A 24718-nucleotide genomic window follows, 5' to 3' on the forward strand; every position below is an offset into this window, starting at 1 on the left:
TAGAAAATGCCTTATGCAGCTTCTCTATTAATGAGGTAAATAGAAACAATGTATGTCAGAAACCATGGGATATAAGAAACATTATGAAGAATCACTTTATATTCTTCTGTACAATTTTTCTATGACTGTATTTTCAATTTTTCTACATCATTATTTGGAAGTTTTTTAATTCATGTTAATTAAAATTAATTAATGTTTAATTAATGTTTTTTTAACAACTCTTTCCAAGTTGCCCTTTTCCCCAATAATCCATTTCACTGCCTGTAAAACCAGTATTTCCTGTTGCTCCACCCCCTCATATACTTTTCCTATAACTCAGGGTCAAGCTGTCAGATGAGAACATTGGACAGTGGAATTGGAACTTTTCCCCTTCCTGATTCTACAAACCGGGCAACAGGAAGACACGTTCCCAAAACAACATCCTGCCTTGAATGTGAACTTTCCTCATCCCTGGAGGAATCACCCCATCTGACAAATGTTTCTCAAAAAGCAAAAACACTTGAACGAGAAGTGCCTTGCAGTGTTGAATGCAGCAGTTCTGGACAAGACATGATTAGTCATTCGGCATCAGATCCTACAATGGCTGCCAAGGCTAAGCAGGCATTTCAAAGTTGCCTTCCTAAGCCATCTACAGCAGGTAAATGTCAAAAGTACTTTCAGTAAGTTATATACCCGGATGTCTCTGCATAGTCTGATAACAGGTCATGGAATAAAGAGATTCATTAGCTTATAGAATGAGCTTCTGTTAGCAAAGTTTAACGATTTGAAGCCTCCAAGGAGAGAACTGGCAGAATTTTAGATCCATTGGCACCGACCATATTCATATTAACATTTTAATGTAAACCCCGCAATTAAACTCATGCAATGTGAACAATTTCTATTAGTGTAATTAGTGCATCAATGATATGTTTCTGTTCACATAATTTCAAATGTGTTTTAAATTTAAAGGCCAAATTGTATAACCATCATATAGCAATGTAAATTGAGCAATGCAGTTTGCATATAGCTTCAACAACATTCCTTTTTTGTCTCCTTAAATATTTGTACTGGTAATTTGTATATTTGTGGACAGCTCATGTGAGAGATCTCAGCTGTAGAATATATGCTGTACAGCTCGATGGTCACGTATGTGACCTTGTTACACTGGTCTGCCATATAGCAGGCTACGTGATTAAACACTGTCATTATAACAAATTGAATAGAATCCATGAGCAATGGATTGTTTCATGAAGACTAGGTAATAGGAAAAGTCTGCAGTGATCTGCTGGCTAGACGTCACCATACTGACAATGGCAGAGTATGGTCTCTTAATTAACATGTCAAGATGTAGACATTGCAAGATACTGTAAACCAGATAGTCAGTGTGTCTGCCTTTACTACCTGATTATTAGCTATGTGATTTTATTTTCTGTGCATATCTCTACAGAACAATGCATGCATTGTTAGTAGAACCATATTATTTATCATAGAGTTACCAATTCTTTTACTATGTATAATACATTACAATAACTGTAAATTTAAAAGTTAAATACCATTAAAAGCCTGAATATTATGTTGAGCATTTGTCCTTGTCAGAAAGAGTACTTTTGTTTATATAAAGGGAAAGCTGAAACAACTCAATGATATGATTACATTCTAGGTCTCCTGAAGCCTAAATGTAAAATACAAGATAGTACAGATCAGAGTTGTGCTCCTGCCCAATTTTCAAGCACCTGTAAAAGTGATCATTCAGATTTGCCAGAGAGAATGAAGAATTTGCAGCAGCCAACTAGCCCTCGAGTTCTGAGTGCACAGGTATGATATAATTGAGGCTATTCTTATGGTTAAAGTATTTCTAAAATGTTAAGTTTTAAATCCTAAGGAGCCTTTAATGAATCTAATACATTTTCTGGTTTGTAATGTGTATTGGACATATAATTTCCTGTACATTATTTCTCATTAGTGTGATAAGGAGGTCACAATCATTAAACCTTTTATGCAAGAAACAACACATATGATACCAACCATCAGAGTATAGTGACTGATGAAGGCCCCAGAGAGGGTGCAGAGGAGATTTACTAGAATGATTCCAGGGATGAGGGACTTAAATTACATCAATAGACTGGAGAAGCTGGGATTGTTGTCCTTGGGACAGAGAAGGTTAAGAGGAGATTTGATAGAGGTATTCAAGATCATGAAGGGTCTAGACAGAGTAGATAGAGAGAAATTGTTCCCATTGGCAGAAGGGTCAAGAACCAGAGGACATAGATTTAAGGTGATTGGCAAAAGAACCAAAGGTGACATGAGGAAAAAAATTTTTACGCAGCGAGTGGTTGGGATCTGGAATGCACTGCCTGAGGGAGTGGTGGAGGCAGATTCAATCATGGCCTTCAAAGGGGAACTGGATAAATACTTGAAACAAGAAAATGTGCAGGGCTACGGGGATAGGGCGGGGGAGTGGGACTAGTAGGATTGCTTGTGTGTATAGCCGGTGCGGACTCGATGGATCAAGCTGTAACCTTTCAATGATTCTATGATTCTACGTTGCAAGCACAAAAATAGGCTCAAAGCTGAATAAATCCCTTATATAATATCTAAACAGTATGTGTGAAAAAAGGACAGGTGACAATGAGAATCCCTACGTGGTCAGTTTTCGGTAAAATATTAAAATGTCTACGTGGCAAAGAAGCAGAATGCAAAATGGTTAGAAAGGGTTAATTAGTTAGTAACTGAGATTGATACAAGTGGCCTGGCCCTCCTGCTGGGCCATATGTTTGCTTAGTCAGCAGGCCTGCATTGTCTTATCAATGATAGGTCTTTGATGTGAGTCAAGGACTGGTCTGAATGTCTCCATGTTTATGGCAGATCAATATAGGTATCGAGCTTAGCCAAAGTTGAAAGACATTCCAGGTTGGGAGATAAGGAACAGAAGGAACAGGGAAGAACATTCTAAGTTGGAAAGTGAGGAAGTTATCCCCTTTGATGTCTAACAGCAGCATGATCAGCACATGGACGATTTATGATTGGCCGGAAATAATGTAACCTCGCATGGCAACCTATGCCCGGCTTATGATTGGTGTTGACCCTCGTTAAGTATGTTCCAACCCTATTGATTTGTATAAAAACGTGTGGATTTCTGTATGTTTCTTGTTCTTGCTCTGCCAGCATAGAGGGACTCTATCAGGAGTCCAAATCAATGCTGCAGACTAAGAACCCTGCTATTAAAGATGTGTTGAACTTTAAAATGTATTCGACTTCAGTTATTACTGAACCAGACTGAGGGGAAAGAATCCGGATCGTCAACAAGAAGTGATTTCAAGGCTGTAAACTAACTTGGGTTTTAGATGACAGTTATAAGTGCTTGAGCTTTACTTTCACATGTTGACATTTTTGAACCTTTGCCTATGTTATCACTTTGCAATCATTTATTCTATATACACAAGCCGTGATATTTTCCTGTAGTATTCAATGAAATAAATCACAATGCCTTGTAATTCAATTCTGCCACTCTCAGATTTGATAACTTAGCCATTAAAAACATGAAAATAGAAAACTACAAAGTGGTAAGTAATGTTAAGCTTATACATACAATGTACAGAATAAACTACGCTCAAGTATTTTGCATGGTATTAGGGTTGCGATAATGTTGATAAACTGCTCAATCTTCACCCCTCACAGTTTATGATGTGTTCCATCCTTGTATCAAAATGCAGAGTAAGTGCTACCCTGTGTGTAAATGTAAATATTTTATATATGTGTGTGTGTATTTGTGCATACTGAATATGTGCCATACAATTATAGGTGAAAAATGTTATCAACATAAACATAATCAAATTTATGTAGCATATACTATAACTACATATAAAATATCTCGGAATTACAGGTAAAATGTGTAATTGGCATAGTCATAAACATACTGGGCCGGATTTTGCTGTAAAAATAACGGTGAGGCTAACATCGCTCACCATTATTCATGTGCAAGTCGGACAGGAACTTCCAACGACCACACAAGTACAGTTAAAAGCGGAGGTTGCTGTACGAGATGTATTGAACGGTGTGAAGTTCCTTTACTTACCTGATAGATATGGACTAAACTCGCCAATAAAACTTAAGTAAAGTCATTTCAAGGCTAGATACCCTTTTACCAGCGTGGTAAGTCTTAATTACTGCCAAGCAATCTCTCTGGCACTGAAAATGAACTTTTACAGGTGTGGAATCTCATTCCTTCAGATTTTAGTTGTTGTTGAACATTTTTAAAAAATCTTTTGGTCTCTTATCTCTCTCTCTCAATTCCATCATTCTTACCCTCTTTATTTCACTTTCTGTACCTGATTTGACATTACATTCACTATTCTAAATTACACTTCCTGGTTCTGTATCGGTGCTGTTATTAATGATGCTTCAATCTGATTCGTTAAAGAGATACCTAGTTGCTTGCCATATTCACACAGGCCCCAGTTGCCCTGTAGAGGGCATTGTGCTTTTTGGATCTCTAATTTACAGGAACTTGCTGTGCAAAAGCTCACAGAAACTCTACGGGCAGATGCAAGTATAACGAATGGCTAGTGCTGTTCATTCACCACTCGCGGCAAAATCCGGCCCAACATATATGAAATATATAGGATAAATGCAGATCTTATTTCGAAATTATTGATTTCTGGGTATAAAAGGTCAGGATTTGACTTACTGAAAATAATTCTGTAATTACTGTCTCTAATGAATATTTATGTAGGTTGTACAATGCATTTTTGATATCACAATGTGCAGAGACACTAGGGTAAGAGAAGCTATCTCAGTTCCTGTGTTTTATGATCAAATATAGTAAAATAATTTGAATATACTTCTGTATTACATCTACAATCTGAGATATTCCAGACTGTTAATGCTGATATCACTGCATGCGATTTGATTGTGGACAGTTATAATTCCTCACAATGAAAAAAAAATGGAAGAAGGTATGTGCCAGTGGAGCTGTGCCTCAATATGGGTTACTATCCCCAGAAGAGGAGGTTCAAGGGATGAAAAATTGGACGACAAAAAGATTTAACAAATAGTCAAGATTGTACGTAACTATAAAGAATCATACGGAATGAGTTGCAGGGCAGTGATACATTGGGCTTGACGTGACTATTAACTGCTTGGGCCTGGTTGCTACTTGTTACAGCATCTCAGTCCCTTTACATTTGCTGACTGCAGATTGTTACTCGTCATGAAATGGAAACTAATGAGTGGGTGCAGTTACTTGAGTAGTATCTGAACCCTTGAGATGAGATTACTTTTATTTTCAAATGCTTTTTGTAAAATTATGGGGAACTAGTTTTAAAGATGTATGAATCTATGTAATGATGAGTCTGCTTTTAAATGTTAAGTGTCTAGAATCCATGAAAGCTTGGTTTTGAAAGTAGATTTGTAATGTATATGCAGAAACTGAAGACGCCAACTTGTCTCCAGAATTGAATAGCAGTAGAAACATTTTTTCAAGGAGCTATTTTTATTTCATGTGCATCATAGTACTCTTAAGCCTTGTACTTCTGGCTGCTTCAGGAAATTCCAGGCTCTCTGTGCTGACTAGTTCGTATGTGGCTGATACATCATGTCAAAAAACTAGCTCTAAAGTTACATTATTAAAATTAATCTGATACCGGGAATAGCTTTATAAAAAGAAAAGAAAAACTTGCATTTATATAGCACCTTTCATGACCCCAGGACGTCCCAAAGCACTTCACAGCCATTTAGGTACTTTTGAAGTGTCTTCACTGTTATAGTGCAGGAAACGCAGCAGCCAATTTGCGCACAGCATGGTCCCACAAACAGCAATGAGATAATGACCAGGTAATCTGTTTTTAGTGGTGTTGGTTGAGGGATAAATATTGGCCAGGATACCAGGGAGAACTCCCATGCTGTTCTTTGAATTAATACTGTATTACTAACCTGTTGAAATGAAACTAAATGCTAAGAAATATTTTAATCAGTCTTCTGCTCATTCAATCTTCCCTTTTTCCCCAAGTTCTCTCTTCTAATCTTGATTATGATTTTGCTGATTATTCCTAATGAATACACCAATTCTGGCATTTTAATGCCTTTTTAAGTTTACAAACTGTACTTGGACTTACTTTCCTGAGTCACCTCATTCAAATTGACTTCAAAGTTTCCTTTTTTTTTAAAATGTTGTGCTCACTAACAATGTTAGTGCTGGAGAATGGAACTCTTACCATTTCAGGCACCCACTATCAGCTTAAAGCATTCCCACGTCATGTATTGCACAACCAGACACAAAGTAAAACTCCCTCCACTTTGTCCCAACAACGTGTCTCAGCCTCAATCTCAGAGAAGAACCCTTCGCCGTAACAGTGCAAAATTTTTTCATTTCCCACAATAGCGATTCTGTGATGTCTCAGAGTGCTGATGTAGAAACTGTTTTGTGCAAAATGCCAGTTTGAAATTGTCCAAACTTATGTCTGAAAGGATCCTTACAGCCAGCAGAGGAAGCTTTCATCCCATTAGTCTGATCTGAATTTGAACCCATGTTTCAGAGGTGAAAGACCAATATTTAACCCCCTGCACAATAAGTTCTCAGCTGAATTGAGGCTAAGGGCCTGAAATGTGATGCAAGCAGTTCAGCTTTTTTTCCCCTAAATGTTAAACTTAAAATGTTATCACTCAATTATTTCATTAACAGCCCTAGCAATGAGAGTGTGCCATGATTAGGTAACTACTCAGTGATACTCTAAGCGTTAAAGTCTAATTTGGCCAGAAGCTGAATTTAGTTTGCAGCTGAGCAATTTATAGTGGCTCAATTTTGAAGATAAGCTAGTTCCTTAGCTCTCCCCTAAAGTATGTCTAATTATTTCACATGTGCATTTTACTGTTGATCTCTTCCTTTCTTTCCTGCTTCCTCCTCAACACAAAAAACCTTTTGCTTACTGATTTTCTCAACAACAGAGATTTATTTCCTTGTTGGTTTTGTGTGGTTGGAATATCTTGTGTGGTTTGCTCTCCTTCATACAGATTAAACCAGTTTCTGATGCTACATACATCATTTGAAATAGTTGGTGTAATTGTATACTCTAGTTAAATAGCTACCTTCATCTTTTTAAGATGAGGGGACTCCTACATACCTTTTGAGTTGTATTATTTATATGGTTCAGCATAAATCTAACATTGCATGTTCATTACACATCTTTCTCTTGCATCTGCTCAGTTCAGTTATGATTCTGCAGATTTATATAAACAGACTGCACTACACTGCAGATTTCGAGTAGATCTAAAAAAAATTACAATTTTTTATATTAAAAAGCAGTCATTTATAAACCAACGTTAATATTTTCTGGATTATTAATAGATTTAGTAGTTTCCTTTTTCAGGGAAGGTATCTACAAAATCTTGGTTCTAATCAAAATTATTTCCATCAGTAATTTAGCATTCTACTGTTGTTAATTGATGTGAAATTTAATGCAAACTGTGGGGTTCATTGTTCATAGCTATGTGTTTCCACAAATAACATGTAAAATACAGAACAGTGGTAGATCAAAACTTTATCCTATAGCGTGGAAAACCATATTGTAATAATTGTAGTAGGATTGCATATTGTGCCCTTTCTAATCTTTATCAAAATTGAATTTAGAAGCAGTTACCAGCATAAAATAATTTTTGGACCATGAATGTTTCTGCCAATTTTATAAGTTTGTTTTGTGTGCATGAAGTGAAAGATTTTATTGCTGGGAAATGGGCATTTCCACTTTTGGCACTCAGTGTCTGCACCATCCGCTCTCAGTTTAGATCTGACATTTTACTACTGATTGCAAAATAAAGCTCCCTCTGCTTTACCCTTATAAAAATTATTAGCTCTGATCTAATAGTTTTTTTTTTACTCTGACTTCAGAAGAGCATAATGTAGTCACACTTCCATATGATTTTTTCTCATTTCCTACATTAGCCATCCTTATGGCCTCTTAAGTTAGACTGCCAACTTAGTGCTAGCTTATGGCTGATTTGTGCTGTGGACTTACATCCACTAAAAACTGCCGAAACTCATTTACAGCCAGCAAAGAGTGGAGCCTTCCATCCCATCAGTTTGCAGATGAAAGAAATCCTGCAACGTTTGTGAAAGTAAACATTAAAGTCAAATTCTCTCATTTAGTACCACTTTAAAAAAAATTGTAAACCTTTATAGCAACATTTTATTAAAAGAAAAGAAAATATAGATGAATTGGACCCTTAACTTAGTAAAGTTTATCGAAGAAATTCCATGCTGACGCATTACTCAAATCGTCATCCATTTGTAGGAAAGGTCGAATTATCATTACAATTAACATACATTACCTGACTAATCAATTTGAATTGTACTTTGTGCTCTTTGTAACCATCTGAAAAAAATATATATATTTTGGAATTGACACAATGTTGATGAGGTAGGTGCAGAGATAATAGCAGCAGATTTAAAAAATAAGAAAAATAGGACCATTAATTTATCTCCTTTTATGAATAGGTTACTAATCACTGTTCATGACTATGGATCAAACTAAACAGCAAATTACTAAAAGGTTCCCAACGAACACTACAGTGCACCACGGCTAAAAAAAAGTGTTTATAAGTGTACTAGTAAAAAGGTAAAAATTGTTTTTAAGTGAAACTCATAACGAATCAAACTTGCTGTTTTTAAATTACCTGTAGTTAACTTCAAAATTGGTTATCTCATCATATGTATAGCCCAAGCACAACCACAGAGGAATCACTAACTCTTTTAGCACCTCTCCTGGCTAGTGATAGGCACATAGAAGTAAGCAGCTTGGAAACAAAAAAATTTGGAACCATTCATCATCTTTGGGGGTCGTAAATTTGCATACACGGATAAAAGATTAAACATTCTGATTTTCTAGATACAGAAATGGCTGTAAAGGTGATGTGAACTGTTACTGTACATTCATATGTTTAATTGTGTAAGGAGTATTAGCACATTTAGTACCATCTGTATTGTACAAGGTTCACATTAGAAACCTGTACCAATAAAGCCTGATATAAAATATGGGGGGATATTGATCTCTTTAGGTATCATTGCACCAAGTCCTGTTTTGTAGAAACTGAGCAATTTCAAGAAACTGGATAATGGACACTGCTTATGATGATCATACTATTATTCGGTGCTTGCTCAGTACATCACTGATATCAATATCAGGTCAGAGGCTGGGTATTCTGCAGCGAGTGACTCACCTCCTGACTCCCCAAAGCCTTTCCACCATCTACAAGGCACAAGTCAGGAGTGTGATGGAATACTCTCCACTTGCTTGGATGAGTGCAGCTCCAACAACACTCAAGAAGCTCAACACCATTCAAGATAAAGCAGCCCGCTTGATTGGCACCCCATCCACCACCCTAAACATTCACTCCCTTCACCACCGGCGCACTGTGGCTGCAGTGTGTACCATCCACAGGATGCACTGCAGCAACTCGCCAAGGCTTCTTCGACAGCACCTCCCAAACCCCGACCTCTACCACATAGAAGGACAAGAGCAGCAGGCACATGGGAACAACACCACCTGCACGTTCCCCTCCAAGTCACACACCATCCCGACTTGGAAATATATCGCCATTCCTTCATTGTCGCTGGGTCAAAATCCTGGAACTCCCTTCCTAACAGCACTGTGGGAGAACCGTCACCACACGGACTGAAGCGGTTCAAGAAGGTGGCTCACCACCACCTTCTCGAGGGCAATTAGGGATGGGCAATAAATGCTGGCCTTGCCAGCGACGCCCACATCCCATGAACGAATAAAAAAAAATAAAGTTTATGGCATTGACGTATTCAACTTCCTAATTATGTGTGTAGCTGACAACATAGCAGTGTGCTTTCAACTCAAAGTAGTTAAGAAAATATTTATTTAGCGGTTAACAATGAATGATATGCAAAATAACACATGCCAATATTTTACAAATGAAGAAAGACTTGTGTCCAAAATTATCAGGATGCCAAAGGCTTCTCTCAAGGTTTCTAAAGTGTTTTATCCTGTATCTAATACTTTGGCAATGACAGTGGTTGTATTAATGTCAGCCTTGGCTTAGTAGTGGTGCTCTCACCTCTAAGATAGGCAGTCGTAGATTCAAGGCCGACTCCCAAGACTTGAGCATGTAATCTAGGCTGATGCTTCAATGCAGTACTGATGGAGTGCTGCACTGCTGGAGGTGCTGTCTTTCAGATGAGACGTTATACTGAGGCTCTAGCTGCTCTCTGATGTGGATGTAAAAGATCTCATGCCACTATTGGCAGATGCGTAGGGAAGTTCCTCTGGTGTCCTGGCAGACATTTATTCTTCAATTAACATCCCCAAAACAGATTAATTGGTCATTAGTCTCATTGCTGTTTGTGGGACCTTGCTGTGCATAAACTGGCTGCTGCATTTACTTAAACAACAATGATTACATTTGAAAAGTAATTAATTGGCTACAAAGTGCTTTAGAATGGTTTGAAGATGTGAAAGATGCTACATAAATGCAAATTCTTTGTTCCTACATCTTGGCCTAACCCAATTTCTTCCTTTCTCAATAAATGATCATTTGATTCCACTGGTGCTAACTGTTAATTTTTTAATTAAATTTTAATGAAGAACATCACAAACTTCAGGTGTTTATTCATAAAACAAAATCATGGGAAGGTAATCTGCACTGTAGTGATAACGCAATTAGTGGACATAATGACAGTAACTCAGCTACATATTATGGATTTTACAACACCAAGTTATAGTCCAACAAATTTATTTTGAATTCCACAAGCTTTCAGAGGCTTCCTCCTTCGTCAGGTGAACGGTGTGGAAATTGTCTAATTGTAATTGTAAGTCTAATTGTAAGTTTCCACACCGTTCACCTGACGAAGGAGGAAGCCTCCGAAAGCTTGTAGAATTCAAAATAAATTTGTTGGACTATAACTTGGTGTTGTAAAATTGTTTACAATTGTCAACCCCAGTCCATCACCGGCATCTCCACAACATATTATGGAGTCAGCTTTGGTCACTTAGTATGAGCTTAAGACTTAAACCAATAGCTTGCTATTGCTCAAGGGGGCTGTCCTTTCACATTTGTCAGGTGCTTAGGCATTTAAAATTGCTTTTGAATAAAAATGTTGCCTCTATGTCACTGTACACTTACTAGCCTGAGAAAAAAAATTCTGAGAAGGCATTAAGAATTTTTGAGTCCCATGACTGCAATCTAAATGGTTGTCCCCTAAATCAGAAAGAAAAAAATGATACAAAAACTTCCCAAAAACAATTAATGTCACTGTCATCCTTGCCAAGTAAAGTAAAAGGGGGAATTTCAACTCCCCCTGCCCAGCAGATTTGTATACGGGAAGCCTGGCTTCCCACCCAGGAGTTAAAATTCCCTTTCAAGTGTCTCAGTCTCACTGACATCTGAGGTACGGGGAGATTTTTAAAAATCTGAAGACAGGTTAAGCTTGTCACTTGTGCGCTATTATAAGAAAGTATTTGCCTATCACCCTGTCATAGTGACATTATTAATTTGAATGATCAGTCTAATTGTAAGCTTCCATTGGTTCAAAGTTCTATTGCAGCCATAAACCTAATCTAAAATTGTGGATCAACCCTAAAGCAATGTTTTTAACTCATGCAAAACTCTGCTGAAAGAATCCTTAGCCAAAATAGCACAACATTCTATTGAAATATTTCACTTTATTAGAAAAACAAATGTTTTGGCTTAGAACATTTGAACTGTACTTCTGAATGTACTTGACCAAGTTTACTTGAAACCAAAACTGTAAGATTCCACTTGCAGTATAATCCAAGTATACTGTCAAAGCAGTCATGGGATAAATGTTTTCAGCAAAGCACTTCAATCCCATATATTCCTGTCGATGAGTTTCTGAAGAGGCAGTGTACTGGTTCTGGAAGTTGTCCTTTTTCACCAATGCAAAATGGAAACCTTTGGGCAAAATGTAATGAAGGTATCAGAATAAAATGAATAGACCTGTTCTAGCAGCTGTACAATTGTTTTTGCAGGAGCGAGCAATGCGTCTGTGCTCATACTCTGCCAGTAGCAGTGACAATGAAACAGAAGCAGAATTTGGAACAAATGAGCATGGAACGGGGGGTAAAGAATTATTCAACAAAATGAAGAACAACAAGCATGGTAAAGTAATTGAAAAATCTTACATCTTAACCTCAAGCAATTACCACTTCTTGCAGAAAGAAATATTCTTGAGGCACTATAAATTCTTCTAATATCTTACTACAGTTTATGGCCTATTTTAAAAAATTACACAGTTTATTTTGGCTCATTTTCAGTAAGTAATTGTACGAGCAGCCATAAAAGCCACATGAATGAGTTGCCTTATTTGCAACACTTCAATTTTCAGAAATTAAAAAGGGTATTAATGTCCTGTGACCATACCAGGGAAATTATCTTGACCTCTACACCTTTATATAGATTAACCACTTTTAATGTATTCTTTTTTTTTATGTCCACCTTATATGCCTCGATGGCACAAGTTGCAGCGAGTAACATACATTTTCTCCCTTATTTTTACATGCTGTTTCTAGATATAAATTCTATTTAGGTTTTTGTATTGGGCCAGAAATCGCTCCTGAAATAACATTTCCATTTTTAATGCACGTGCACTAAAACGTGGAAATCGTGAACTTGTTCCTCGTGGTTCGCCAGCAATGTGACAGCTTCGAATTAAAGGGCCATCACACGCTGCAATCAGGGAAATCACTGAAAAAGCGCAAACTTGCTTATCTGCCCAGCTGGAAAATAACTAATTACGCCACCCAGGTACGCTTAAAAATACCAGGTCTAAACTAGTTTTAAAAGCCCGGTTAGCCTTAATGATTGCCAAACAACTAAAAATTACATTTTACAAATTTAATTTTTTTTAAATGACCAAATACTATTAAAATAAGTGAGACTCCACATTTGTAAAATTTAAATTTAAAAAAAAATGTTCCCTTCTGACTCTTTAACTTAATTCAATTATTTCTTTGGCTTTTTCTTAAAAAAATTAAAATATTTATTTACAATGACATCCAGAATACTAACTTTAAATAAATGAAGTCTGCTCGCCTGCTTGAGCAATGCAGCCTCAATCTGTGGGCGTGACATCTCTTCCTGACATTTTGTGGGCGTGTCTTCTCACACACTTTTCCAGCCACGCGGCAAGTCACGCTGCTCAGAGACTGGGTTGATAGCGCACATTTTTTTAAAGTTCAAAATCAAGCAATTCGACGTCATGGAGCCCGCGGTAAGTATTTTCATTAATTTAATTTGCAGGAGCTGTGGTGAGTGTTGCCATGATTTCTAGCCCATTATATTTTTAGGTTTCTGTAGCTAAGATTAAATTGCATTTTTCATCTACTTAAAGAACAGAGCTTTGAAATTCCGCTCGAGGGCTTTTCGGATGGATCTGGGGCAAGGTGAAAATTCTGCCTGACCCGTGGATATATTGAAAGGGGGCGGTTGAAAGAAGCATCCACCAACACTTCCAGCAGAATTTTGCAACATCAAAAAAAGAAAGAGACCTGGCATAACTGAGTCCTGCCCCATATTCCACCCTGCTTCTCTAGATAACGTAGGGATAGTAGTAGACCATTCAGCCCCTCCGCTCCCTCTACTATAAAAGTGAGCCAATCAAGGAACAGAATTCATACTGCGCATTGACTAATCCTCAATACTTCCTTTTTAAAGAGACTACATTATTGTGAATATTTAATGGAACTAAAAGGTTAAGTTTAGTAAGCACAAAGTCACAAAAAATAAAATGTATTCACTGCTGTTGTGTTAGTGACTATAATGTTTTGAATAAGAAAGGCTTCTCAAGCCAAGTGAAGCCATGATCAATATGAGTTTCACAATGATGCCCAACCAAACAGAACTCTCCTCTTGACTTTCCCACAATTTAATCATTAATCCTTAAGTGCCACCTTGCTCTTAGAAAAAAAACTAATATTAATCTCCATGTTTGTGTTATAGATTTGATCTTTATTTACTATCTTCCAGGAAATCAACAACAGCACATTGACAAGCATCCATGCTTTGGAAACCAATCAACAGTTATTAGTTTCTACCAGCCAAATCTATATATGCTTTATGGAAAGGAAATGCCACACTTTACCGTTAAACAGTTGCATGGTGACTTAAGTAAGGATGGCAAGGTTGGTGATATTCCAAGTGTAAGTATATATTTTAATTTATTTGTTTTGTACATTAGCATAATTTGTCTTACTAGACATTGTAATATATCTGCACTTTTAACTACGTGTTATGTATGAGTATTGCTCAGACATCTGAAACTTTGAAGTAACTATTACCACTTCACACCATAAGGGAACAGCACATGAGTAGAGGTAACCATTTACAATGTCAGTTAGTATGGGTGCCAGGAATGGAATTTGGGTAGTCAGCAGTTTAGTGACAATGGGGTCAAGGGAACAGTTATTATACATGATAATTATACATGATCTAGACCTGCGAAAGTATTGGTGTCATGCATGTTTTACTGCTAGGGTCAGACGCAACCAAATCAAAATAATAATCAATGCAGTGCCTAATTTCTGGCTGAGTAGGCATGTATTTTCATTGTACTTTTGATTTAAATGGCTACCATAAATATTTATTTTGTAAAAGTAAAATAATGCACCACCCAATAGCACAAGAGCTTAAAGGGTAACTTGATATAGGCTCTATATTGTAACATTTCTACTGACAACTTAAGCTTTTTGACAACTGTTCCCTTGACCCCATTCTCACTAAACTGCTGATCATCTAAATTCCATTCCTGACACCCATACTAACTGACATTGTAAATCGTTACCTCTACTCAGGAGGTGTTCCCTTCCCTTTCAAAACTGCGATAATTTCCCTCCTCTGCAAAACAAAAACACTTTAGACCTCTCTGTCCTTGCAACAACAACATCTTGCATTTATATAGGGCCTTTATCATAGTAAATGTTCCAAGGCGCTTAGTTACATGCTACTATCCACCAACCTCGTTTTCCTCTCCAAAATCTTTGAAATTGTTGACACCTCCCAAATCCATGCCCATCTCTCATGCAATTCCCTGCTTGAATCTTTCCAATCAAGTTTCCAGTCCTTCCACAGCATGGAAATAGCCCTAACCAAAGTCATAAACAATATTCTTTCTGACTGTGGCCATAATCCATCATCCGTCCCCAAGCTCTCTTCAGCCTTTGACACAGTCAACCACATCATCGTCCTTCAACACCTCTACTCTGTTGTCTAGCTCGGTGGGACTACATTCGTTTGGGTTCTACTCTTACCTAGCATCTCCAGCAATGGGTTTACTTCCTGCCCCTGCATCATTACCTCCAGAGTCCCCAAAACGATTTATCCTTAGCTCCTTCCTCTTCCTCATCCACATGCTGCCCCCTGGCGATGTCATCTGCAGAAATGGGATCAGCTTCCAAGTGTAAGCGATGATACCCAGCTCTACTTCTCCACCACCTCTCTTAACCCTCCACTTTCTGTGTGTTGTCAGACTGCTTTTCCAACATCCAGTCGTGGATGAGCCATAATTTCCTCCAATTAAACTTAGCAAAGCGAGGAGTTTCATCCCTCCCCCCAGGTCTGTAGCACAAAGTGACCAGAATGGTTTTCAGAACTTACCAGTTGAAAAGCCAACTTTTGCCCTAAAATAGCCAATGACTTTATCTGTTACTCTGTTAGACTGAACGCACAGGGTTAGAATATATGGTATTGTTTAGTCTAGAGTAGAAGTGTCTCAAGGTTCAGTCACATGCTTACACCTGTGTCTTCAAATTGAACATGGAAAACTTTACAAACTTACAATATTACATAGATTAACAGAGCTCAACAGTACAGAAAACTTGAATATCCTTAATTTTAAACACATATGAAGCATTCTATAACTCAGTGAAATAATTAACAACTTGAGTCTTAAATATTTGTTATTTCCTTAATCATCATTTTTGTTTTAACTCTTGTATTGATTGCATTGATGTCTGACACATGTGCTTCAAATAGGTTATTTATGATGCCAAACAGCATAGAAACAGGAGCAGGCCATTCATCCCCTCAAGTCTGTTCTGCCATTCATTTAGATCATGGCTGATCTGTACCTCAACTCCATTTACCCACCTTCTCTCCATATCCCTTAATATCCTTACCTAGCATTCACATTCTTTTGGGTGGGGGAGAGTTCCAGATCTCCACTATCCTTTTGTGAAAAAGTGCTTTCTGATTTCACTCCTAATGGTCTAGCTCTAATTTTAATATTATGCACCCTTGTTCTGGATTCCCTCACCAGAGGAAATAGTTTCTCCGTATCTACTCTATCGAATTCCTTTATCATTTTAAACACCTCAATGAGATCACGCCTCAACCTTCTAAGCTCAAGAGAATACAAACCAAGTTTATGCAACTTGTCCTCGTAATTTAACCCATTCAGCCCAGCATAATATAAAGGGGCTAAATTTAGGAAATGCAAAGAAAATTTCACAAATTATATATTCAGGTAAACATGTCATTGAGCCTTTCTTTGATAAATATGAATAAATGACAAACTTTGTAGATTTAGAATAGTTAATTGTGCTGCATTTTATTTTATTCGTTCATGTGATGTGGGCATCGCTGGCGAGGCCAGCATTTATTGCCCATCCCTAATTGCCCTTGAGCAGGTGGTGGTGAGCAGCCTTCTTGAACCGCTGCAGTCCATGTGGTGAAGGTTCTCCCACAGTGCTGTTAGGAAGGGAGTTCCAGGATTTTGACCCAGCGACGATGAAGGAACGGCGATATATTTCCAAGTCAGGATGGCATGTGACTTGGAGGGGAACGTGCAGGCGGTGTTGTTCCCATGTGCCTGTTGCTCTTGTCCTTCTAGGTGGTAGAGGTTGCGGGTTTGGGAGGTGCCTTGGCGAGTTGCTGCAGTGCATCCTGTGGATGGTACACACTGCAGCCACAGTGCGCCGGTGGTGAAGGGAATGAATGTTTAGGGTGGTGGATGGGGTGCCAATCAAGCGGGCTGCTTTGTCCTGGATGGTGTTGAGCTTCTTGAGTGTTGTTGGAGCTGCACTTATCCAGGCAAGTGGAGAGTATTCCATCACACTCCTGACTTGTGCCTTGTAGATGGTGGAAAGGCTTTGGGAAGTCAGGAGGTGAGTCACTCAGCGCAGAATACCCAGCCTCTGACCTGCTCTTGTAGCCACAGTATTTATATGGCTGGTCCAGTTAAGTTTCTGGTCAATGGAGACCCCCAGGATGCTGATGGTGGGGGATTCGGCGATGGTAATGCCGTTGAATGTCAAGGGCAGGTGGTTAGACCAAGATAACATACTTGACTAACTTCAGCAATCAAGCAGTTAAATGGTTTTTTGCCAAAGTTATTGTTTGTATTTCCCACACAGGAACGCAGACCTCATAATGCAGCCCATTACGATACTAATGATGTGTAATAATGAATAGGAAGCAGTAACATTAAGTAAATGTATTATGTTATGATAAAAAATAGGCATTATAAAACTATAACCAAGTACGTAGGCTGCACTTTTGAGAATAATAAATATGCTGTATCGTTTAGAAAGACTGCAGTAGATTTATACCTCGTCTGACAAAACTCCAACGTTCTGCAAATTTAAAGGTAAATTAAGCAGTAGAGAAAAAAACACTAATTACTTTTTTGGTAATTAATATAAGAACTTGTCTCAATCCCTTCTTTCTTTTAAATTCAACATTTATTTTATAGCTGTTGCAAAATTTGTAAAAGTCGGTGGAAGAAATTAGTGCAAATATTTGCAAAATTAAATAAGCAGAACAGCAGCCAGTGAGTAACATGTCCTCTATAACCTCCTGACCTCACTGTCAGACTTATTTCTCCAAAATGCCGTTAAACTTCAATGGAAATTGTTTTTTTTTCTCAATCCAATTAAGGCTGAGTTAAGAGATCATCAAAACAGATTCATGAGTCTATATTGCTTTCAAATATTATAGATTCCTCAAGCTACAGTTTTACCACCTGACTGCATTACACAGCTCATTGTTTTACCTAAAATTGGTGGTTTTCTAACATTTGATATTGTCCTTCGAAAATTCTACAATGAATTTTCCAGCAAAATACCAGCTTTGCTAGAAAAGGAATGTTTTGATCCTTTTATTGAGGATTAATTAAATTAGCATTTAAAGCCTGAGAACACAATTTTGTTGGTCAGTCATTAATTACTCAGGAAAAAAAAGCTATTTCTCATTTTTCTTAGGAGGAATTTCACCCTATAGATTCTTTCTAATAGAGTTGTTTGGATGGTAAAGGAGCAGCCACTATAAAAAGTGAATTAATTATGTGAACTCAGTCTATAATGCAGTAGTTCTGTAATGCACAAGAGATTTGCCTCTCAGTATTTAAGTTCTCAGAATGACAAATGGGAAGCACTGACCATGGAAATATATTGGTTCTGATGCCTTTGTACTTGGTCCAACACAACGCATTTTCTCAGTAATAATTTGTTCACTACAAAAAGATCTATATGGTATTTAAATTGAACTTGCAGGATTCAGAACATTAAGTTTAAAAAAAAATCAAAGGGATAATAATGGTTTGGTGATTACAACAGAAATATTTCCCTGGCTTGCAAGCTGCCTTCGATTGTAGTAGTATTTTTTTAATTCAAAATGGGTAATCTTAAAAACCAAGTGTGGATACCAATTAAACAGGATCTAATTATTCACCATTATACATGTAGGTGTTTAATAAAAAGCTATGGACAGAATAAGTTAATGCTGCTCATCAATAGAGCATCATCCATGGAGAGAAGTGCCTATTTGGTAGTTATGGACCACGGGGGAGAAATTTAAGTCATGGCTGCCCATTTTCTGGTGTAAAATCAGAGTTAGACCTCTGAACTTGGTGATGTGAAGTGCGCGGACGACATATTGACTGACTCAGACAACTTTTAGTTGTCCGGGGCACCTACCTGAAATGGGCGTTGGGCTCCCTAAATATGCAAATTGTGTTCCTATGCTGGTTGTAGGACTCCGAATGCAAAATTTGGGTACAAATGGGTGGAGCTTGCACTGTGCGTACTCCACCTAGTTGTACCAGGCGTTGAACCGCCAACCAGAGATCCTTAAAAAGACTGCTGGAGGCCACTCAACAAAAAGGCCAGGATATTTTTATTTTTTATTTTTGTGGGCCCAGGAGAAGCAGAAATGTTCCTCCTGGGCCTACAATGCAATTCCAGCCTGCTGCCAGTGCATTTGAGGTTCCCACAAATCATTTCGCCCTCCCTCCCAGACCTGACCAGCCGGCTGGCTCATAGTGGCAGGCCAATTTCCCAACATCCCCGACCAGCGCACTGTTGCATCTCGCCCATTTTGCATGCAAATTGAATTTCTCCGCACGTTTCCTAATGAAGCATTTTGTGAGGAGCTACCGCTAACTTATTTGATCAGCTCCCAAAGGAATAACAGCAGTCAGAGAAAGATTTTGACAAGTCAAAATCATGAAAGACACTGGGGGTGATTTTCGTCTCACTACCACCTCCATTTTCAGCGTAAACAAAACAGTAGCAGAAGGACATTTTTTTTTTACAAAATTGCACTGAAATTGCACCAGATGCCAACCCAATGCAAAATAGGCAACCAATACTTCAATGTGAAACCAGCGGGAGCCTAATATCTATCCTGCACTGGTTTAAGGACCCAAATGCCATTTTGGTTTCCATTAGCATTGCTATTGGCAGTTCTACAACCTACCTACAATCCGTGGGGGCTACAAGTAGGGAGGGTGCCATTTTCAGTGATACTTAAAGGGATCCTCGGCTACTGTCAAGTAAATCACTGGAACTTTTTTCTGATGTTTAGCTTGGAAAAAGTGGAGGCATGGACCTGTTTGTATCGCATTTCTGCTAGTGATTGATGGTTTCTCAAAGCCAACTGTTCGGAGGATAGCCCTTGAACCCAAACTGCCAGCCTCTGACTTGACGTGCAGGGTCAAAGATTGGGGGATGGAAGGCTGTAGTATGAAGGCCGTGGCAGCTTCCAGGATGCTGGGCAAAGACTTGCATGATGCACTGTTGGTCATGACACACCAGTTAGACATTCAGAAAGTGGAAGCTCTTGCGATTCATGTATGCAATGGGGTCTTCCGAGGGAGTCTTCAAGGCAATGTGGTTGCAGTCAGTGATGCCCTGGGAGAACCGTCACCACACGGACTGCAGCGGTTCAAGAAGGCGGCTCACCACCACCTTCACAAGGGCAATTAGGGATGGGCAATAAATGCCGGCCTTGCCAGCGACGCCCACATCCCGTGAACGAATAAAAAAAAAGACTGCAATTTGTGCAAACCCCAGAGCCTCATCCTGCTGTTTCTGTTTGTCCATGGGGAAAGTGATGAATGTGTTTGGTAGGAAAAACATAGCATCGGTCAGTTGCCTGATGCAAGCGTGGATTGCAGACTGACTGATGTTATTGATGTCTCCTGCAACTTGGAAGGAGCCGGAGGCAAAGAAGTTCAGGGCAGCAGTGGCTTTGACTGCCATAGGCAGTTCTGGCAATTGGCTGCAGGTCTTGCAGCAAGAAGTGACACACCACTGGAGAAGCACAGGCTGGTTGTGCAGTGCTCTTCTGATAACTGCAGGTATGATGTTCTGGCTCTATACACTCTGGGAGGGGAAGGATTCCTGTGAGCTCTCATACTGACTGTCCTGGATTAGCTCATGCTTTTCAAGATACTCCCTTATATTATCCCTCAGAATACTTTCAAAGACTGTCCCAAAAGTGGAAGTGAGGCTTTACAGTACTATAATTTGATGTTTCATCCCTCACCCCTTTTTGAAGATGGGAATCACATTTGCTATTTTCCAATCAACTCTGAAAAAAATCCCAGAGAGAACTTGCAATTATTTGAGTCAATTCTTTCAGAAACCTAGGATGGAAGTTGTCAGGGCCAAGAGCCTTACTAATCTTGACCTTCAACAACCTTACAAATATGTCCTTTCTTGTGATTTTAAAATGTTTATCTACATTCACTTGTACCCCAATTCTGGCATTTCTTCTCCCATTCCTTTAGTGAACATTGTTGAAAAATAACAGTTAAGTACTTCAGCAATTTCGCTATCTTTGGATACACTTCCCTATTGCCATTTTTTAGTATGCACCCTTTATTTACTCCTTACATACTTGAATATTCTGCTTTATTTTTCCAGCCAAGTTTTCCTTGTGATCCCTCTTTGCAGCCCTTATTTGTTTCTTGGCATTGCTTGTCTTATTTTTATAGATCTCCTTATCCTGTTCGTTTACTGAATATTTAAACATTTTGTAAAGTTTTCTCTTTCTCCCTAATACATTTCACAGCTTTGTTAATAAACTAAATTTACCCCATCCACTAGCTTAAACATCCATTCCCTCCACCATCGGCACACCGGCTACAGTGCGTACTATCTACAAGATGCACTGCAGCAACTCGCCAAGGCTTCTTCGGCAGCACCTCTGAAAACCCGCGACCTCTACCACCTAGAAGGACAAGGGCAGCAGGTGCATGGGAACAACACCACCTCGAGGTTCCCCTCCAAGACGCACAACATCCTGACTTGGACATATATCACCGTTCCTTAATCGTCAATAAGTCACATTTCATGGCACTCTCAACCTAACAGCATCGTGGGCATTCCTTCACCACACAGACTGCAGTGGCTCAAGAAGAAGGCCCATCTTCACCTTCTCAAGGGCAACAAGGGATGGGCAATAAATGCTGGCCTTGCCAGCGTCGCTCACAACCCAAGAATAGATTTTTAAAAACCTGAGCTTACTCTTTTATTCTGTCCCTGATTTATTTCAGTGATAAATTTTTTTGCATCCTAAAAACTTATTCCTTTAAAACCATTCCACTCTCCCACCACATCTTTTCCTTCCAGTATCTCTTCCCATTTTACCATCCCCGTGCATTCTTTCTCGCCCTTCAAATCAGATTGTTTAAAGTCTAGCTTTTTAATTGGCTTCCTTTTGTTTTCTACCTTGATTGTCAGAACATTATGGCCAATAGATCCCAAATGTTCCTTTACTTCTACTTTGCTTATTGTTCCCTCTTCATTCATTAACATTAAATCCAATATTCCATTAACCCCTTGTGAGTTCCTTAAAGTATTTTGATTGGGTTTGTTTATCAAATAAGTGTTGGATGCTTCAAGGGGGACAATTTTTCTGCTCCGCTCTGTCCAGCAGTGGACAGGAGTAGTGCACCCAAAGTGCGTGTATTTTCTGGGCAGACTGCAGGTGTAGACCCATCCCCGGTTGGGCCATGTGCCTGAAAAATCAGAAGAATATACAAGCACAGACAGAAGGACCTGAATTCTTAAATCATCCTGGGTGGGGTGGGTCAGAAGAAACGTTATTACTTATCTCCAGGTCGCTGCCAGCAGGGATCCGAGACTAGCTAAAACTCTATATTTCATAGGCTGCTCCTGTGCTGGAGAGCCCAGAGAATGTTTGGCTGAGAACATTCCATCCCAGCTCATTGCAATTTAAACAAGGTTTTCTGCCTTTCTATTGGACTGTTGTGACCTGGTAACATTACTGAACTCATACTGTCGTGCAAACTCATGGGGGTAAATTTTAACGTCAAGCTGGGAAGAGAGCGAGGGAGCCAGGGTGGGAATTTCCAGAAGGAAAACCCGAAAGTATTGGTTTCCCGGATTATGACGTAAGGACGTCTTTCAATTTTTTTCAGTAGGTTTCCTGCCTGACAGCCAGCCAGATTAACAGGTTGGCTGCCAGTCGGACGGGAAAGCAGCCAGGGAGCGTATGCCAGCAGGTAAGTCTTAGGTCGACGGGGGAGGGGTCATCAGGGGGCCGGAGGTCACCGGGAGAAGTCATTGGGGCCAGTGGTCATTGGGAGGAGTCATTGGGAGGAGTCATTGGGGCCAGGGGTCGTTGGGAGGAGTCATCGGGGCCAGGGGTCGTTGGGAGGAGTCATCGGGGCCAGGGGTCGTTGAGAGGAGTCATCGGGGTGGTCATCGGGGCCGGTGGTCGATGGGAGGAATCATCGGGGCCGGCGGTCATTGGGAAGAATCATCGGGGGCCGTCATCGGGGTCGGCGGTCATTGGGGGGTCATCGAGGTCGGCAGTCATCGGAGGGAGTCATCGGGGCTGGCGGTCATCAGGGGTTCAGTTATAGGGGGTCGGAGCTCGTGGGCGGGGGTCGGAGATCGTTGGGGTGGAGTCGGACATGGGGGGGTCGGACGATCGTGTGTGTGGGATTGCGGCAGGAACGTGGCGTGAAGCAGAAGGCCCAGCCCACAGGAGTTAAAAATAAAAATGCTGTTAAAATGGAGGCCAGCAGCTTCCTTAAGATTTTACTGACTGACCCACTCCTGAGAATGGGTTGGTCGCCCACCCCTCAACCCGCCTCCATTAAAACCGGAAGTGGGTGGGTTGGAGGCGAGTTAGGGTTGGGTTTTACTTTTTTTTTTACAATTTTTACCTTCTCACCTGCCCCCAACTCACCCGTTCTTGGGGTTAAAATTTACCCCATTGACGTTCTGTGAGTCAAATGGTGGTCCAGTGTTTCCCATTTTTTACCAGTCAAACTGTCAATTTCGAAGAAATCAGCGTGATAGAACACATGGGATAATCTCATCCATCTGCTTTCATCCACCTCATGCAGATCACACTCTGGTTTCTCGCTGATATTTAGTGGCTAATATGGAGTTCCTTTTGCTGTGTAGCTTGAAACTGCTTGCATGTATCATAGATACGTAAGTCTCAATGACCTTATTTGTCAGAGGCTAGTATCATTTTTATAGCTCTCCAAAGACAACTCTGATGTGGCTTGAGTGAACTCTTTGCCTTATCTCTTCTCTCACATGCAGTGGTATAACTACTCAATCTCGCTTCAATATCAATTCATCCTTTCATTCATCTCTCACATTGAAATATGGCGCAATCTGGAGGGCGAGTCTCTTGTGTCAGGTCATCCTTTGCTTGTCATTTTCAGCCACCTCAGATCTTAACCTATTCCAGTAGCATCCTAAATTTGGTCATTCTTTCTTCAAACAGGATGTGGAGATGCCGGTGATGGACTGGGGTGGACAAATATAAGGAGTCTTACAACACCAGGTTATAGTCCAACAATTTTATTTAAAATCACAAGCTTTCGGAGGCTTCCTCCTTCGTCAGGAGGAAGCCTTCGAAAGCTTGTGATTTTAAATAAAACTGTTGGACTATAACCTGGTGTTGTAATTCTTCAAACAGGAGTAAGGACTATAGAATATTGATATTTTCTGTAGCTTTTTCTGCTCCTGATTGTGCATTTCCTCATTTTCAATCTATCTCACCGTGTGAGGTAGATTACACTCTGTTCAACGCATCAGGAAAAAAAATCACCTTGCCAGTCTCGTAGACAATAATAAATTTAGATTTTTAAAGATGGAAAATCATTCTTTAAAGCCATGTGGATTCACTAATTTACCCCCTTTTCCAAATAGCTTTAAGTGATTTGTGATCACTCTGCTCTATACTTTTCTTCCCAAAAATGTACTGCTTGAATTTCTGAAGACCAAAGGCAATGGCTAAGAGTTCTTTTTCAATTTGAGCATAATTTAAAGCTCACTTCTTAGAGATCTTGAGGCATAAGGCACAAGCTAACCTTCTTACATTTGACATGCTCCAAATCTTCATTCAGATGCATCGAACTGTAGAGCTACATGCTTATTGATGTCAAAGTATTTTAGTACTGGTGCTTCAGACACAACATAGTCAACCTCATCCAGGC

General features: G+C 39.4%; 1 protein-coding gene across 6 annotated transcripts in view; it reads left to right on the forward strand.

Annotated features, from left to right (window-relative positions):
* The window catches only part of LOC137323595 (nck-associated protein 5-like), a 555766-nt gene that overhangs the window by 503648 nt on the left and 27400 nt on the right, over positions 1-24718 (forward strand). For 4 of the 6 annotated variants that reach the window (XM_067987260.1, XM_067987261.1, XM_067987262.1 and 1 more), the window contains 4 exons: positions 320-637; positions 1640-1794; positions 11985-12114; positions 13981-14153. In XM_067987260.1, the coding sequence (XP_067843361.1) occupies positions 320-637; positions 1640-1794; positions 11985-12114; positions 13981-14153 (776 nt within the window). Of the gene's footprint in view, positions 1-319; positions 638-1639; positions 1795-2844; positions 3217-11984; positions 12115-13980; positions 14154-24718 lie in introns of those variants that run through there. The other 2 variants (XM_067987264.1, XM_067987265.1) reach the window with 2 other exon arrangements.

The sequence above is a fragment of the Heptranchias perlo genome, chromosome 7 (assembly GCF_035084215.1).
Source record: "Heptranchias perlo isolate sHepPer1 chromosome 7, sHepPer1.hap1, whole genome shotgun sequence".
In the NCBI taxonomy this organism is placed as follows: Eukaryota; Metazoa; Chordata; class Chondrichthyes; order Hexanchiformes; family Hexanchidae; genus Heptranchias; species Heptranchias perlo.